We start from the raw sequence: 15,755 nt of genomic DNA on the forward strand, positions 1-15,755 counted from the left end.
CGCTCGGGGGGGTCAGGGCGGCGGTTGTAGAGCCGAGAGGGGGTCACAGCCCGTGACAGATGAAAGCGTCTTCAATGCCATCATCATTTAGTCATCAGCCGGACAAATAAAGATGGAGGATAATGAAGAGAACGCCGAGGCTCATTCAGTTGCTCCACATAAGAAAAGCACTCAAACCCTCAAAGCTTCTCTCGGGGAAAAAAGGGGGGGTGGGGGCACACACCTCAGTAGTTCTCTTCTTTTGTGCAGTGAGGAGCAACAGAAAGAACAATTTAGGATATAGTCAAGCGTAGCATGCAGTACATTTTACTGAAAACAGATAAGTGTTTTTTAAAATACCCTTTTTTTGCTTTTGGCCCTAATACTGTTTCGTATTAAATTACCAGAAACCGCGAAACAAATAAATACACCCCCAAAAACAATTTATAATGTCAAACAAGAGCATCTGGACAGAAAGGTTCAAGGCGTGATTTTAATAAGGTTCCGCCTTACGTTTCCTTCCGGACGTTTTTAGCAAAGGGACACAGTGAAATGATGGTAAACACTAAGGTGAGTCCACATTCATTTCCTCTTGTTTCTCAGTGATGATGCCCTCGTGTTAAAAACAACACGATAACCGACAATATTCTATCCTGTTAAATGTTAACTATGCTACAAAGTGAACACTTTAGTTCACATTTCTCGATGATGGAGAGACAGGCTAAGTCGTTTGCTTCCGGCTAACTAGCCCGGCTCGCGTCACCGCCGAGAACAAGGTTGGGGAAAAAAATGAATAAAGCTGACAACTGTGTATTTTTCTACGTCCATATGTGCGCGAGGAGGTTAAGCGGGTCGTTTTGACCAGGTAGGTCCCGTTCTTTCCGCATCCCGGGGAGCCTGACCGTGACGTCACCTCTGTCATGTTCACGGAACAAGAGATGCTGACTTGGCTCCACATTCATAAGGCAAAATTTAATAACTCCTCGACTCTCCTTCCTGTTTTTCTGTTCGTTGAAATCATATAATAATTAACTCAGTCAGAAATAAATTCGGTTAATAGTATTTATGAGTAAAAAATGTAGCCATAATTTTTCAGAGTAAAAAGTCAGATTCTTTACTAGAAAATGACTTAGACTTTAGACTTAGACAAACTTTATTGTCATTTTGTCAACACTGGGTGTACACAAAACGAAATTACGTTGCGTACGGCTTTCAACAATGTAGTGGTATTGCGGCTGGTTAAAAAGTGACATTCTATATAAAAATATGAAATAAGATAAGTATAGAGTACAAAGTGCAGCAGTGATAAAGTATGTAAACAGTGCAGGAGACAAAAACAGTATTTACAAGTGTGCAGAGGAATGCTACGTTTGAATGTTCAACAGTCTGACGACAGCAGGGAAAAAATATAATATATAATAAAAAAATAGCAAATTCCATAAGAAAAAGTCATACGTATTTATAGTTCTAAGAAAAAAAAATCATGAATAAAAGCCCTTGTCATCTCAGACCTTTGCAAATAAGTGATGTACCTGAATCAGATGTAAAAAAAAAAAAAAAAGTGTTTGTGTGTGGCATGACCTGGTATGAGCTAATGGCTTTTTAAATAATTCATGTGTGCAGACAAAGAGCCTGAGCTGAGCTGGAAAATCAATCAAAGCACAGATTAGAGGGGAAGTAAAGCACACAAGTGGATGGCGGCGCGTGCACACGCAGCGACCTCTCTCTGTCCCGCCCGAACGGTGTTTTGTTCGTTTAATGAGTGTTTGTCCGACAGTTTTATGTGTTCGTCTCGTCGTGCTACAAGTACAGCAGGCAGGTTCTGCTCGACATCGGCGAAAGCGAGTTTTGTGGCGTTCTTATTTATTCTTTGTGCCTTGTTTTTATTTTTTGTGTTGTTTACTTGTATGTATATTGTGTATTATGTCTTGTCACCGTGGGATAGTGGGAACGTAATTTAGATTTCTTTGTGTCTTGACATGTGAAGAAATTGACAATAAAGCAGACTTTTTTGACTTTTGATAGGCAGCAGACAGAAAGCAGATACAAGTTCTGCTACGATATTTAAACTAAATCTGCTAAATTGACTCACATCCCCACGGCGATGAATAACGGCAGCTGTGTTTCCACTCGCGCTTCCTCTAACATTTCATCTTCCCATTTCAGACCACCTCCTTTTGAAGCCACAAACTCCTCCAGCATCTACCCAAAGGCTTCCGGCAGGACTTAATCCTGACTGCAATATGAAGGCTCCATAAGGAACATTGTCCAGATGCCGAAGTGGTTGGACCTAACTCGCATGAGCTGTGAACGAAAGATGGAGGGCCTGAGTCAGCTGGACGCAGTGGCTGACATCAGTCCGGCTCTGGAGGCCACCGAGGACTTCACCGCCCCGGGCGACCTCACTCCTCCCAATAAGCAGACGTCCGGACAGCCCAGGAAGCTCCAGGAGGCGTCGAGCGCGGCACTGGCTAAACTGAGCTCCAGCGGCGTGTGGAGCCTCCTGGCCGGCCAGCAGCCCGAGGTGGGCTCGCTTGGCCTGGCCTGGGCCGAAGGCCTGACCGTGGTGGGCCTGCGGCATGGCAAGAGGAGCCGGGCGCGATCCACCAATGACCTGCTGGCGCACGGCAAGGAGGGCGCCGCCCTGGCTGCCAACACTGCCTCCAACGCCGCCTTTAAGAAGGGCCATAACAGGTCCAGGTCCGACGTTAACTACCGAACGGCCGCCTACACCGACAACGGGCTCCCTGCTGTGGACACCCTGAAGAACACAATCCTAAAGCACCAAATGGAAGGTCGGTATGCTCGATGACCGCCACTGCAGAAATCAACACAGGCATAAGTGTTCCGAGGACGGGGCTTCATGGCAAATGCAACCGACGCGGGCTAGCAAAACTAGCATGAAGACAGACAATTTATTTTGAAAAAGTCCTGGGTGTGAAAAAAAAAGGAAAAATCAGGACAGAAAATTCCAAGGATTGTACTTTACTAAATGAGTAATACCCAAAGTATTTGCTTCAACATTTTATCGCCTCAGATCTTGATATTTTTGTCATCTTGCTGTGTGCTTTTGAGAGTTGGATGTCTTTCTGTCCTCAGAGGAGATTGTAATGATAGAAAATGATGATAACCTTAAATGACAAACACACACGCACACACACATATGCAGACATACACTCGAGAGGTCCAGGGCTGTGCGGGATAATAGCTGGTAATCCCGTCGGCAAATGGACTCAAATGAGGCGAGCGCGCAGGAAGCTAATTAAGGCACCTCCCGACACGGGTGGGATTACAGCGTATTAGCATACGCGTGAAAAGCTAGCAGGCCGTTTAGGCTGAAAAGGGGAGAAAGGGCAGCGGCGGGGAGGGAGCACCTACGGACGGGACAAAGCGCCGTGTTTGCTTACCTCATTAGCAACAGCTGGTTAGCATCAACACAATAGCCTATGTTCAAATTGTGTCCTCGTTCATGTCTTTCACGCAGAAACCTGTCACAGAAGCCGCCTTTACTTGTTACATAGTACCAAACAACTTTTCTTTCAATCTATAAAAGGAAAATTCAATATAGATGGTCATCATTTAAGCCTTGTCCCGTCTAATGGACGGTGGCACTTTTGCCTCTCGGAGCACCCGAGCGTGACGGCGGCCAATCAGCTTGTCCATGCCCGTGCTCATTTACATATTCAGATAGGCTTGGTTAACACGCTGACAGAACGTGTTTCGATAAGATCGATGAGGTAATTTTTCCTCCCTCAGATCGATTTCTCCCACCGGGAAACAAAGTCCGACATCCGTCACTCGGAGCGCGGACGGGAGAAAATGGAATTAGCGGCAAGAGCGCCGGCCGTTGTTGTTTGAGATAAATGGAGGCACTTTGACGTGCTGCTTTCATTTATTTACATGCCAACACAAAGACGCGAGCGTGTTTGAACAGCAGTCAATGGAAATACGTCGCTAATTGTAGCGTATGGGCGACATTTCGCTTTGAAGGTTTCACCCGTCAAAAGGGTTGCAAGGGCACGTTTATGGAAAAACCTCGCACCTGTCAACGTCTTCACAGAACATGAAAATGGGTGGACGTGTCCATCAAGGCACTAAAAAGACTCGTGGCCTTAAATTGAACAGTAAGTCAGCCATTTTGTTTTGATGGCACCAACAAGGAAGACTTATTCAAGGTCAGCTTTTTAAGTATTGGCGACTATTATCGGTACTTGCACATCTCTCGTTTCCCCATTGATTCAAGTCATCTGTATTTTGGCAGATGAAAAGGGGAGCAGCAGTAGCAGCATCGTGTTGAAGCAGGCGGAGATGGAGTGTCGCGAGGTCCCGCGGGGCCGCTGGACCGAGTGCCACGTGGAGCTGACGCCCTGCGAGCTGCGCCTCTACATGCTAGACAGCAGCGCCAACCGTCAGCTGGGCACCGCCTACTCGCTGTCGCACTGCCAGGGCGTGGCGACGCCCGCACCTTGCCAGCCGGCCGACCCGTGCACCCTGCAGGCCGTCTTCTTCAACAGCACGCGGGTGCAGCTGCGGGCCGCCACCCAGTGGGAGGCGTCTGAGTGGCGGCGTCTCGTGTGGGAGAAGGTGCAGGCGGTGAGGCCCGCCAGGCAGAGGAAAGCGGTGGCGGAGAAGGCCGCCGACTCTGATGGCGTCCACCCGCTGAGCCGCCCCACCACCTTGCCCCTGTTCAGCCAGCGCTGCCAAGATGTCCTTAAAGCGGGGCTCCTGCACCAACTCCTGGACCAGAACAACTGGTGCGCCTTCACCTTCGTCTTGAGCAGTACCACCCTGCAGGCCTTCCCCACCGAGGGGCGGGGCCCCGTGTCGCGCCCCGTCCGCCAATACGCGCTGACCTCCTGCCTGGGCGTGCAGCCGGATCCCGAGTTCCCGGATCGAGGCGAGCGCTTCCAGGCAGTGTTCACCGACGACGCGCTTCGACTCCGAGCCGACACCGCCAACAAAGCCCTGGAGTGGATGGAGGCCCTCAGGGGGGTGGCGGGCGCCCAGCGGCTTGCCCGGGAGGAGTGCTATTCTCCGGTGCCGCAGGGTGTCCTGCTGAGGTCCAAAGAGAGGAGGCAAAGGGAGCAGAGAGTCAAGCGGCAGTCGGTCACCACCAGCTTCCTCAGCCTCCTCACCTGTGTTGCCCTGGAAAAAGGACTCACCGCTCAGGGCTTCACCTGCGCAGGTCAGAACATCCAAAGTCCTCTTCATCCTCCTTATGGTGATTTTTCTCCTTCTGATTCTTGCTTATCCTTCATCATTTCCTTCTTATGATTTTCTCCCCTCTCCTTTTCTTCTTCTCCTCAATTCTTTGCTTTGTCTCTTTCTTTTGCTTCATCTCTTTTCTGTCATTTATGTCCATGAATACTTGTGGGGATTACAGATGAGTTTTGATTCAAAAATACGGCGCAAAACTCATCTGTGGCCAGCAGAGGCGCCAGTTTGTCTATTATCCAGCACTTTGATTGATCTTCATCTCACTCCTTTTTTTGTCTTTCAATCTTTGCATATGCAACACACATACATGCATACATATGCATACATGCTCACCATTCTATTTAACATTTAAATGTTCCGCCTGGTCTATAAAGACACATAATGTCTTTTTGAAGGACACTTTGGGTGTGTGCGTGTGATTGAAGAGCCGCATACACAAATGTACGCTCGTAATGCGTCATATCGTGAGCTTTCACTGGACAGTTTAAATGTGACACGGTCAAACAAATGCATCAAACCATACTTGGCAAAGTCCCATCGCTGCTTTCGTTTTCAATGTATAGGACACACACACATTATTTTTTGGTGGTCACCCATCGTGCATGCTGGAGAGGTTTTTTAGTGTGAAAGGAAGCACATCAAAGCTTTTAACACACACACATAGAGTGGTCTTCTCAAAGGTGTGCAGGTCCGGACCCGCGGCGGGCAGATGAAAGCCCAGTATCGGCCCTCATGCCGTCTCCCACCATGGTGCACTCACCCCTCTGCAGGTCAAAGTGAACCCCCCCAACACACACACCCCTTCGCTCTCCCACCTCTACCACACACACCACAGTGAGCAGAGGTACAATCGTTGGACCTTGTGAGCTGCGTTTGAATTCCCATTCATCTTCCCCGTCCCCACAATAAAAGATCAGAGAGGAGCGGCGGAAGCTGCTAGAAGCTTTAGTGACAATTAGCAGATAAGTAACGCTCACAAAATGGCGGCCATTAAGCAAAGTAGTACTATTCATCAAATGATGGCGATTGTATGGACAGCAAAATAAAATGGTGGACAGTTCATGTGGATTGGAGGACAGTTCACAAATTTACAAAATTGTTTACAAAATGGTGGACAAAGTAGGTTTTTGCAAAAACTGTGAAAAAGGGCCTACACGTTTCCACAACGCGCATGGCGTGCCGCCACTTCCTGATGCTTATCTCTACTTCTGTGCGTCTTTTTCACGCCCGCCGCTGCCACCTCTGATGTTTTTGTGATAACATGCACCTGCACACGTGTGCTGGCTGTTTGGGTGAAAATGGGACAAAGCAATCAAAAAGCCAAACGCAGGGGAAGGATCTATTTGTTCTCAGCTCTTGTTGTGACTGCCGCTTTTGGCGTGACGGCACGAGACGCCACTTAAGCGGGCGGGTGGATGGATGTCGGGGATGGGGATGTTGGCAAGAGTCTAGACTAGCTTCACTCGACATGACAGTTGATTATTTTTGCCGGTATTCGGACTCATGTGCAGGCTGTCAGCGTCCCGTGGGCGCCTCAAGGGGCAAAGCCAAAGTGTGCCACTACAGCGGCTGGTATTACTGCCAAAACTGCCACCAGGACAACACCTTCCTCATCCCCGCCCGCCTGCTACACAACTGGGACACCAGCAAGCACAAGGTGACACTCCGCACAACACGTCTTGCCACTTCATCTCACGTAACTGCTTCTGTGCACAATAGCACCAGACAGAAAAAATGGAATGTCCTCATGTGAGTTCTGAGGGCCATCTGCTTGCAGGTGTCCAAGCAGGCCAAGGAGTTTCTGGAGTTTGTGTACGAGGAGCCCCTGCTGGACGTGCAGCAGCTGAACGGGGGTCTGTACGAGCACTGCGAGCCACTCAGCGCCGTGCTGCGCCTACGCCAGCAGCTGCAGTCGCTGCGCGCCTACCTGTTCAGCTGCCGCGCCGCCATCGCAGAGGACTTGCGACGAAGGTGCAGTCAAGGGGGGGGGGGGGGGGGGGGGCACACGTTCCACGCCTACCCACAATATAAGTGGAGGGGGCCTGATACGCACACGTCTGTGTTTACATGTGTGAGCGCAGGGTTTTGCACACTTCCAAACACGGCACAATTAATGACGGCCCTAGCGCTAAAACATTCCCAGACACATCAGTCTAAAGCTTTTTTTTTTGCTAAACACACCAGAGGTCACCTTAAGTCCACGTCTGTATCGGCCTCCCACTAGTGCTGCACTGGGTACCAGTACCTGAATATTTTTGCATCAAAACAGCCCGACACAAAATTGGAGTTGAACATTGTTTAAAAATTGCCACAAAGATGGTGGACTGACTTTCTTTACTTTGCCTCCACAGAATTCTTCCTCGAGAGTATTTGCTGCAGCACATTCACCTCTACTCCATTGCGGACCTGCAGCAGGTACACACACACACACGCATAAATGTTGAATTTGAAATTTTGAATTTCTTGACTTGTTCACTGACTTATTTCCAAACACTGTACAGGACATAAGTTACTAAATTATGAAAACCACACAAATTTTATCATAAAAACAACACAGTTTCACACAAACAATAGCCGACTTGGAGTTATGAAACTGTTGGAGGAGAATAACAATGTCTCGATACTTTTGCTCATATGGTATAAAAGCTTTCTTTGTGAGGTTATTAGTGCCACGCTGGACACAGTTGAGCGCACTAACTAACTTTAGTGCCTCTGTGCGTTGTACAAATCAGGCCAACATGGCGGCAGTGGAGTGGAGGTAAATTGGGGTGGGGGGGCAGGCGGGTATAGGAAAAGGGTCCACAAATGAGTGAAAAGTTCTTTTGTCGCTGATCGTGTTGCACCCTGCCCCTCTTTCCTTTTTTTGACGGGGGGGGCTCACTTGCTCTCACGGTGAAAGAGCCCCCCTGCCTCTTCCTCGCCCCCGCAGACCCCCCCACTGCTCCCTCGCTGTGTCGCTGTGCTCGGCTAATTGCTCACATTGAGAAGCAACAGGCGGGAAAACAAAGCGTGACATGCCTGCATTCAGCCACACGCACACACGCAGCGCATACCTTTTAGCACGTTAGCAACGGATTCACCCATTAATGCCACTCTGGAAGCCGTTTTCCAATTGCCCTCAGTAGAGGTTAACGAGCTTTTTAAAAACTTAATTTGACGATTTGGGAGTTTACATATATTTTTAATGCGGTTCTATTATTGTAAAATGAAAAGTATTAAGAGTCAGCGGGTCGAGCAGCTGTTTCACATCCATTTTAGCCGATTAGGAGGCAGCACAAAGACTCTGCGTGCGTGCGTGCCTGCGTGCAGTCAAGAGGACAAGCTTCAACTGCTGCATGTGCGCGCTAGGTTTAAACTTTCAAGCCAGGCAACGAGGATTAGGGTTTCACAACATGGTTTTATGCTGGGGTAGGGTTTCGAGGCGAGTTTGGGATTTCACACGAGGGGTAGAGTTTCAAATTGGGATTTCAAACTTACTTTCCAAATAAGGCTTTTAAGCTAAAAAATGACATTAGCTCGTTCTCCTCCCTGCTTTACTTGCGCTCCAATTAGAGGCGAGGTGTTCATTAGGGAGCCTGTCAACACGCATCAGGACGGCTATTCGTCAGCGGGACCGGGGGTGGTGCTTGGGGGACACTGGGGGGGACAATGGCATCACCGGCCCAAACATTCATCAATTTATGGAACACTCGACATGCACACAAACATATTTCAAGTCTGGATTAGGGTTTTAAATTTTCTTGCGGCAGGACTAATTGAAAAACCTGCTCTATTGTGTGCCCCCCCTCCCCTCCCCTCCTCCAATGCAGGTGATTGACGGCCACATGGCTCCCTTCCTGTCCAAAGTCATCAAGTTTGCCAGTGCTCACGTGCTGGGCTGCACGTTGTGCCGACAGAAAGGTTTCATCTGCGAACTGTGCCACAGCGGACACCTCATCTACCCTTTCCAGGACAGCACCACCAGGAGGTCATTCTTTCAATTACAACCGACATTTGCTCAACGACACCCCACGTGAATAGAATCCACAAATAGTTTTCCCCAACAGGTGCTCGGGCTGCGGCGCCGTCTTCCACACCGAGTGTCGCCAAAAGTGTCAGCCGTGTCCCCGATGCGTCCGACGCGAGCTCCACCACACCAAACGGCCATCGTCCTTCTGGTCGCCAGACGACGACCAACACCTGCCCTACCAGGACACTTGAGACACGCCCACAAAATGGCCGACACAAGTCGTGGTGGTCCGAGGCCACTTAAGGGTAAGACACTTTGGGGAGCGTAAATGTTGCACAAGGACTTCTTTATACGGCTTCACAAATTGTCGGCGGCTATGCAGCGACTATAAAATGGCCGCCGCTGTTTGAACACGCAAATCAATTTCAAACTAATCACCGAGTCATGTTGTGGAAAGTTATGTCATAATTGTCACAAATTGTTTTTGTCACTCCCAACAGGTTTTTCACTAGGGTGGTGCTAAGTGGTATTACTACACATTGTTAATATTTTTGTTGGCTACGTTCAACAGTTTTACTCTACATTCAATACTCACACAATTGTCAAATGTAGACAACAATTAATTACTTGTAACAATTAATATATAATTGCCATACTTTGGTGCTATCACGTTAGCTAAAAATACTTTTTGGACGTAAAGTACAATGTAGACTACAATTGCAATTTATATTGCATTAACATAGAAAATCTTGGTGATAATTTAATAATAGGGTGTCTTATGTTTGACTAAATAAAAACTAAACGATTAGAAAAGACATCGAGTCAGCTAATAAAGGACAATTTGACATTAGTGTGATCCAAGTATCACTGTTAGCTTTTAGCCGAGGTTTGGGGTGCACCCCGCTGACTGCCCAAAAATTGTTGGGGTGATCATGAGGATCAGATAATGGTTGGATGGACTTGAGTGTTCAAGGTCACGTTTGCGATGATGCCATTTTGTTCTTTTGTTAACATGTGCTATCCTAACATTATATCGACATTTGAGCCATAGAAATACAAAACTACTTTGCATTTCTATTCAGGGACTAAATAAATTGTACTTGGTCAAAATATTTAATTTTATTTATGTTTTCAACTATCTTTGCTGACCTATGAGGAAAAAAGACTTTACTTGTATTTTTTGTTAATGTAGCTTTCATTTATTTTGCCAACAAATGTTTGTTTTTGTGAAGTATTAAATGAAGCACTTTAATTTGAATTTGCACATTTCGTGTTGCTTGTTTTTTTAATTTTTTGCTTCTTTCTATTTTGTTGATGGCCAATAAAACACCTCTAAGGGAATATTATTAAAGTCTTGGTAGATTTCTATGTTCACTTCAAACTTCGATGCATTCTTAAACAAGCAGGCATGCGACGTTAGCCAAAATCCAACGTTTAGAAGCAAATAGTACTAACGTGGGTGGAATAAAGCCCCAATTGAAAAAGAAGCACACGTCCCATTCATTCGTCAGCAAGAGTTACCACGCAAGTTGACAAACAAAATCTCATCGCCACATTATTGCGTTCAATTACTCAATTAGATTCTATACAGAAGATCAAACGCTCACTACTCCATGTGGAATAGAAAACACGCGGAGGTTGTTTTTGTTTTTTGTTTTTTAAATGTTGACTCACCTGTGCAACGTCTTCTTTGCATAAGATTTTGAAGTTGAAGCTGGGTCCATCTGATTAAAAATCTTATTTTTAATTTTCACATAACGACGGAGCATGTCTACACCAATGTCGGGATATCTGCAAAAACAATCAGCCTTGGGCAGCGTGTGTAGATCCATTTCTCCGCATGGAGTATCGTTCTGTCCGGATTGCGGCTTAAGATCAGTTGGCAAACCGTGCAAAGGCGAAACAAAAATCCATAATTCGGTGGCTTTCAAAAGATTCGTTCGCCTTTCTTCCTACGATTTGCCTTTACTAGCATGTCACGTCCGCTCTGTATTGATTGGTTCATTCTGCCAACCAAGCGTCTAATTGTTTTATGTCCCACCTGTACACTATTTCCAAGCATGTTGCCTACTGTTATTTGATGTGTTTTTTCTATTCCATGATCCACCCATGCTCTGTAATTCACGACCCACCTGTGTTCTGTTTCCGCCCAAGTTCTTACTGTGCGTCCCGCCCATGTTCTTACATCAGACATTTTATTTCCTTATATCGATCACGTCATTTCATGAAACTTAAGCGCAAGTGCGCCCGCAAAGCAGTGACATCATCTGCGTCCTACGAAGTGAATTGAGCGTTGACAACTTGACACGACGGAATTCTAGCGCGTCACTTAGCATCAGGTCAGCAAGCGTGGCCGCTGAGGCTCCTGCCCAACTGCAGAGGAGCGTCGCAGCCTTAATTGTCCCAGCCAATTAGCGATGACGAGCTGGACCACAAAGCGGCAAGTGTAGCCAGCGCAGCCTTTTTGTCCCGCTCCACTGGCCCGCGGACCCTTGCCGCTCATTTAGAGACGGAGAGAGCGAGAGAGAGAGAAGGACCCCCACATGCCAACGCAGATCAAAACAAAAGACTCTTAGGAAGGGGAAACGGTCACAAAGGGGGGAGCCCACACGAATGCAATGTGTGTGCATGTATTGTTATGAGTCTCAGAGTATAAAACCAGTAAATTTCTGCTGAATAAATTGGATTTTTTTTTAGATTTTCTATAATAATGTCATTTCCTACTGACTGAAATAAAACACCACAAACGTCATGATTGATGTTTCCTTTATCAAAGTCACCTGAATGGAAAAACACAAAGATCAACTTGTACTAAAACATACAAAGGTGTCAAACTTAACCTTTGAACCCGAACACTTGATGCCCTGCATAGCACCACAATAACGCCAACTCTTACACACTCAGTTTATTTTACTTTGAAGCAATAGGTAGTCGCACCCTATTTTGTCATAAAGCAAAGATCATTACTGTTTGCTAATTTTGGTTTTTATTGCAAAAACATTTTACAAGGAAGTTAACTGACGGCTACTCATTCATTAATGTCAGTCATCCATTAACCGGTGCATTCAAGTGCTGCTCGGTCATTTCTGCAGGTGTGGACAAGTCATGGAATACAAGAAGCTGGTGCATTCGAATGCGTGAAAAAGTAATAAACTATTGTGAAAAAGGATTTAAAAGAATTCAAGATGCGTTTGGGTGCATCCGGAAAATGGCCTTTTAACGTTAAGTGTACTGGGTCATGCTGTTCCAGTCGCACTCAGTAAAAATACCAATAACTTTTTGTAATTACGAAATCACGGCTTTAAACAAACATGTAATGCGTCGTAACTGTTAGACAGGGAATATAAAACATTAAATATATATGACTTGTCACGCGCAGTCATATAAATAATGCCGTATTTTATTTAAAGTAAAATAGTTTATTTATGGGTTAAAATGGCACGTTCCCCGGCGTTGAATAAGCGAAGCTAAGTTGTCTGAGGGTTCCTGAATGCAACAAGCAGTCGGGCTTGCAGGAGGCGGTTCGAGCGCGTTGAGTTGTTCAGTCCGTGCGAGGTTTAGCACCTGAGTGGTCGCTCGCGTGTGGTACGGGGGATGCGGTGGGACGTCGGAAACCGCTGAAACAGGAGACGGGGAATAAAAACTCATTTGTGTTGAGTTTGTTTGTTTGACAAGTGAACGTCGACTTGTTTTTTTTCTACGATTTGCTGGATTTTAGTTGGCACGGTGAAACGTCATGGATTTAGGAGTTGTGATTTTTTTCTGCACGTGGATTAATATTCTGGGACTTTACACAGGATAATGACCTCAAGGGCACGGGACTATCATCCATTTTTTGGTTTGTTTTGATTTTAAATTGACCTGAAAAGCAAAAGACTTAGATCATTTTAGGTTAGTTTAAAGGGACCACAAGAACACGGGTCCTTTAGACCAAACTTGTTTTCGTTTTATTTTAAATGGACAATAAGACTTTAAGATCACTTTTTGTTTGGTTTAAACTAATGTCCAAAACCGCCTAACTTTAAGACCATTTTTGGATCAAATGGAGACAATGATGAGGTTTTTGCTCTTCCTGCTGATCCAGAGTGGGTCCCAGGTCCACGCAGCTTCCAAGGAGATCTCGTGCGAGCCCATCACGGTGCCCATGTGCCGCGGCATTGGCTACAACTTGACATACATGCCCAACCAGTTCAACCACGACACCCAGGAAGAGGTGGGCCTGGAGGTGCACCAATTCTGGCCCCTGGTCCGGATCCGTTGCTCCCCGGACTTGCTGTTCTTTTTGTGCAGCATGTATACGCCCATCTGTCTCCCAGACTACCGCAAGCCTCTACCGCCATGCCGGTCGGTGTGCGAACGCGCCAAACGTGGGTGCTCGCCCCTCATGAGCCAGTACGGCTTTGAGTGGCCCGAGCGGATGAGCTGCGAGCGTCTCCCCCGACTAGGCGGCGACACCCTCTGCATGGACCAAAACGGTAGCGAGGCCACCACCCCGCCGCCATCGTTCTCCAAGCCCACGCTCAAAAACCGCCCCAGACCCAACTCGCTGGCCCAAGGTGAGCACGAGTGCCGCTGCCGGGAGCCCCTGGTGCCCATCAAAAGGGAGTCGCACCCGTTGTACGGTCGGGTTCGCACGGGGCCGCTCCTCAACTGCGCCCAGCCGTGCTACCAAGCATACTTCTCAGAGGAAGAGAGAACCTTCACCACCCTGTGGGTGGGGCTGTGGGCGGCACTTTGCTTCACATCCACCCTGACCACAGTGGCCACCTTCCTCCTGGATATGCAGCGTTTCAAGTACCCCGAGAGACCAATCATCTTCCTGGCTACTTGTTACCTCTTTGTGTCATTGGGCTATATCATCCGACTGGTGGCGGGGCACGAGCGGGTGGCGTGCGCCCCCCTCGCGGACCAGTCCCACATCCTGTACGATACGGGCGGTCCCGCTTTGTGCACCCTGGTCTTCCTGTTGGTCTACTTCTTCGGCATGGCCAGCTCCATCTGGTGGGTGGTTTTGTCTTTCACCTGGTTCCTAGCCGCGGGTATGAAGTGGGGCAGCGAGGCCATCGCGGGATACAGCCACTACTTCCACTTGGCTGCCTGGCTGGTCCCCAGCGTCAAGACCGTCCTGGTTCTGGCCCTCAGTGCTGTGGACGGGGACCCGGTAGCCGGCATCTGCTACGTGGGCAACCAAAGCTTGGAGAACCTTCGAGGCTTCGTCCTGGCCCCCTTGGTGATCTACCTATTCGCCGGCTCACTCTTCCTCCTCGCTGGTTTTGTGTCGCTCTTCCGCATCCGTGGTATCATCAAGCAGGGCGGCACCAAGACCGACAAACTGGAACGCCTCATGATCCGAATCGGGATCTTTGGGGTTCTCTACACAGTGCCTGCCGTGGTGGTGGTGGCTTGCCTGGTCTACGAGCAGCACCGCCGCTCTGACTGGGACCGAGTGCTGGCCTGTTCTTGCGCCGCCGAGCGCCAGCGGCTGGGCGGCGGACCTGACTACGCTGTCTTCATGCTCAAGTACTTTATGTGCTTGGTGGTGGGCATCACTTCAGGGGTTTGGATCTGGTCTGGGAAGACCTTGGACACCTGGCGGAGGTTCTTGGCACAGTGCTGCCCCTGGTGGCCCCACAAGGTGACGGCCCCACCCCCTGTGTATGCGGAGGCTGCCGCTTTAACAGGACCTATCCCCGGAATGTACCATAAAGCTTCGTCCCATATATGACAAAATCCTTTAAACCTGACAGCAGGAGTTTCAGACCTTCAGGTCCATGGAGCTACACTGGAAGCAGTACTTCCGGATTAACTAAAATTTATTTATTGATGTAAAGATTGGAATAGGTTCTGACGCAGGGTCCAAGTCCTGGTTTTGAATTATGAAGCGGACTGTATTGGACTTGCGCTTCTAATATATCTCGGAAACCGCTTTGGCCCTTTAGCGCCATCTGCTGGTGACAACAGCTTCTAGACTGCCCACATAAATAAGAAACAAACGTCAAGTCATGTGACTCATTTTGTTTATCACCTTTTGAAAAATGATTAATAATTGTCTGCTTAAAATTCTGCAGTTGGAACAAATGTAAATATATGTTTGTGTCGGAGCTTTTTTTTTGTAAATTTTAATTATAGATACAAAACAGTCAGGCACGTGACTAGTTTTGTGTTCATTCATATGTGGACAATGCTAATGTTGACTTGATGTCCATCATCATTTTCATATTGATTTATACTATGGGACTTGAAATTTTGCTGTTTCTCATTTTAAATGATCATAATTCAAAGTGGGTTGTTGGATATGATCATTTACCTGTCAAAAACCGTCACAGGGTGCATTTACTTTAGTTGTATATTTGTTTGTATAGAAATTGCAAATGTGGGTACAAATCAAGCACTTTGTTAACACCACTGTGCTCTTTTCTTTGGATCAGAGCGACACAATGTACTCAAAATGGTGGTTTGCATTCTGATTGCTCCTGTTGTTGTTTTTTTATTTGTCATTGAAATGTTCTTTTTCCTGAAGGCAGTTGAAGTGAGTAGACCAATTAAAATGCAACGTATTTGCAACTACTGTGTCACATTGTGTTTATTAACACAACATACGACAGGCCAC

At 47.3% G+C, this 15,755-nt stretch overlaps 2 protein-coding genes across 4 annotated transcripts; both read left to right on the top strand.

Moving 5' to 3' along the window:
• Positions 1–352: 352 nt before the first annotated feature.
• Positions 353–10,499, top strand: plekhm3 (pleckstrin homology domain containing, family M, member 3). 2 transcript variants are annotated; one of them, XM_037239714.1, is made up of 8 exons: positions 353–549; positions 2,146–2,774; positions 4,241–5,164; positions 6,708–6,853; positions 6,974–7,167; positions 7,548–7,611; positions 9,006–9,163; positions 9,243–10,499. In XM_037239714.1, the coding sequence occupies exons 2-8, from the start codon at positions 2,252–2,254 to the stop codon at positions 9,394–9,396; spliced, it is 2,163 nt and encodes a 720-aa protein (XP_037095609.1). In that variant the 5' UTR covers positions 353–549; positions 2,146–2,251; the 3' UTR covers positions 9,397–10,499. The 2 variants fall into 2 exon arrangements, with proteins under 2 accessions (XP_037095609.1, XP_037095608.1); XM_037239713.1 differs by lacking the exon at positions 353–549 and adding an exon at positions 1,985–2,101 and having other exon boundaries at positions 2,186–2,774.
• A 2,202-nt stretch (positions 10,500–12,701) lies between these two features.
• Positions 12,702–15,709, top strand: fzd5 (frizzled class receptor 5). Of its 2 annotated transcripts, XM_037280934.1 has the most exons (2): positions 12,702–13,358; positions 13,436–15,709. In XM_037280934.1, exon 2 carries the CDS (start codon positions 13,437–13,439, stop codon positions 14,868–14,870), a length of 1,434 nt encoding a protein of 477 aa, XP_037136829.1. In that variant the 5' UTR covers positions 12,702–13,358; position 13,436; the 3' UTR covers positions 14,871–15,709. The 2 variants fall into 2 exon arrangements, with proteins under 2 accessions (XP_037136829.1, XP_037136828.1); XM_037280933.1 differs by having other exon boundaries at positions 12,702–15,709.
• The last annotated feature ends 46 nt before the right edge of the window (positions 15,710–15,755 follow it).

This window comes from Syngnathus acus, chromosome 21, assembly GCF_901709675.1.
Source record: "Syngnathus acus chromosome 21, fSynAcu1.2, whole genome shotgun sequence".
NCBI lineage: Eukaryota > Metazoa > Chordata > Actinopteri > Syngnathiformes > Syngnathidae > Syngnathus > Syngnathus acus.

Bases quoted from the DNA above. Each gene is read 5' to 3' on its own strand.
- fzd5 (XM_037280933.1), top strand. From the start codon at position 13,188: ATGGAGACAATGATGAGGTTTTTGCTCTTCCTGCTGATCCAGAGTGGG.
- plekhm3 (XM_037239714.1), top strand. From the start codon at position 2,252: ATGCCGAAGTGGTTGGACCTAACTCGCATGAGCTGTGAACGAAAGATG. The intron at 2,775-4,240 runs GTCGGTATGCTC...GTATTTTGGCAG, and splicing joins CCTAAAGCACCAAATGGAAG to ATGAAAAGGGGAGCAGCAGT. The intron at 7,612-9,005 runs GTACACACACAC...CCTCCAATGCAG, and splicing joins CCATTGCGGACCTGCAGCAG to GTGATTGACGGCCACATGGC.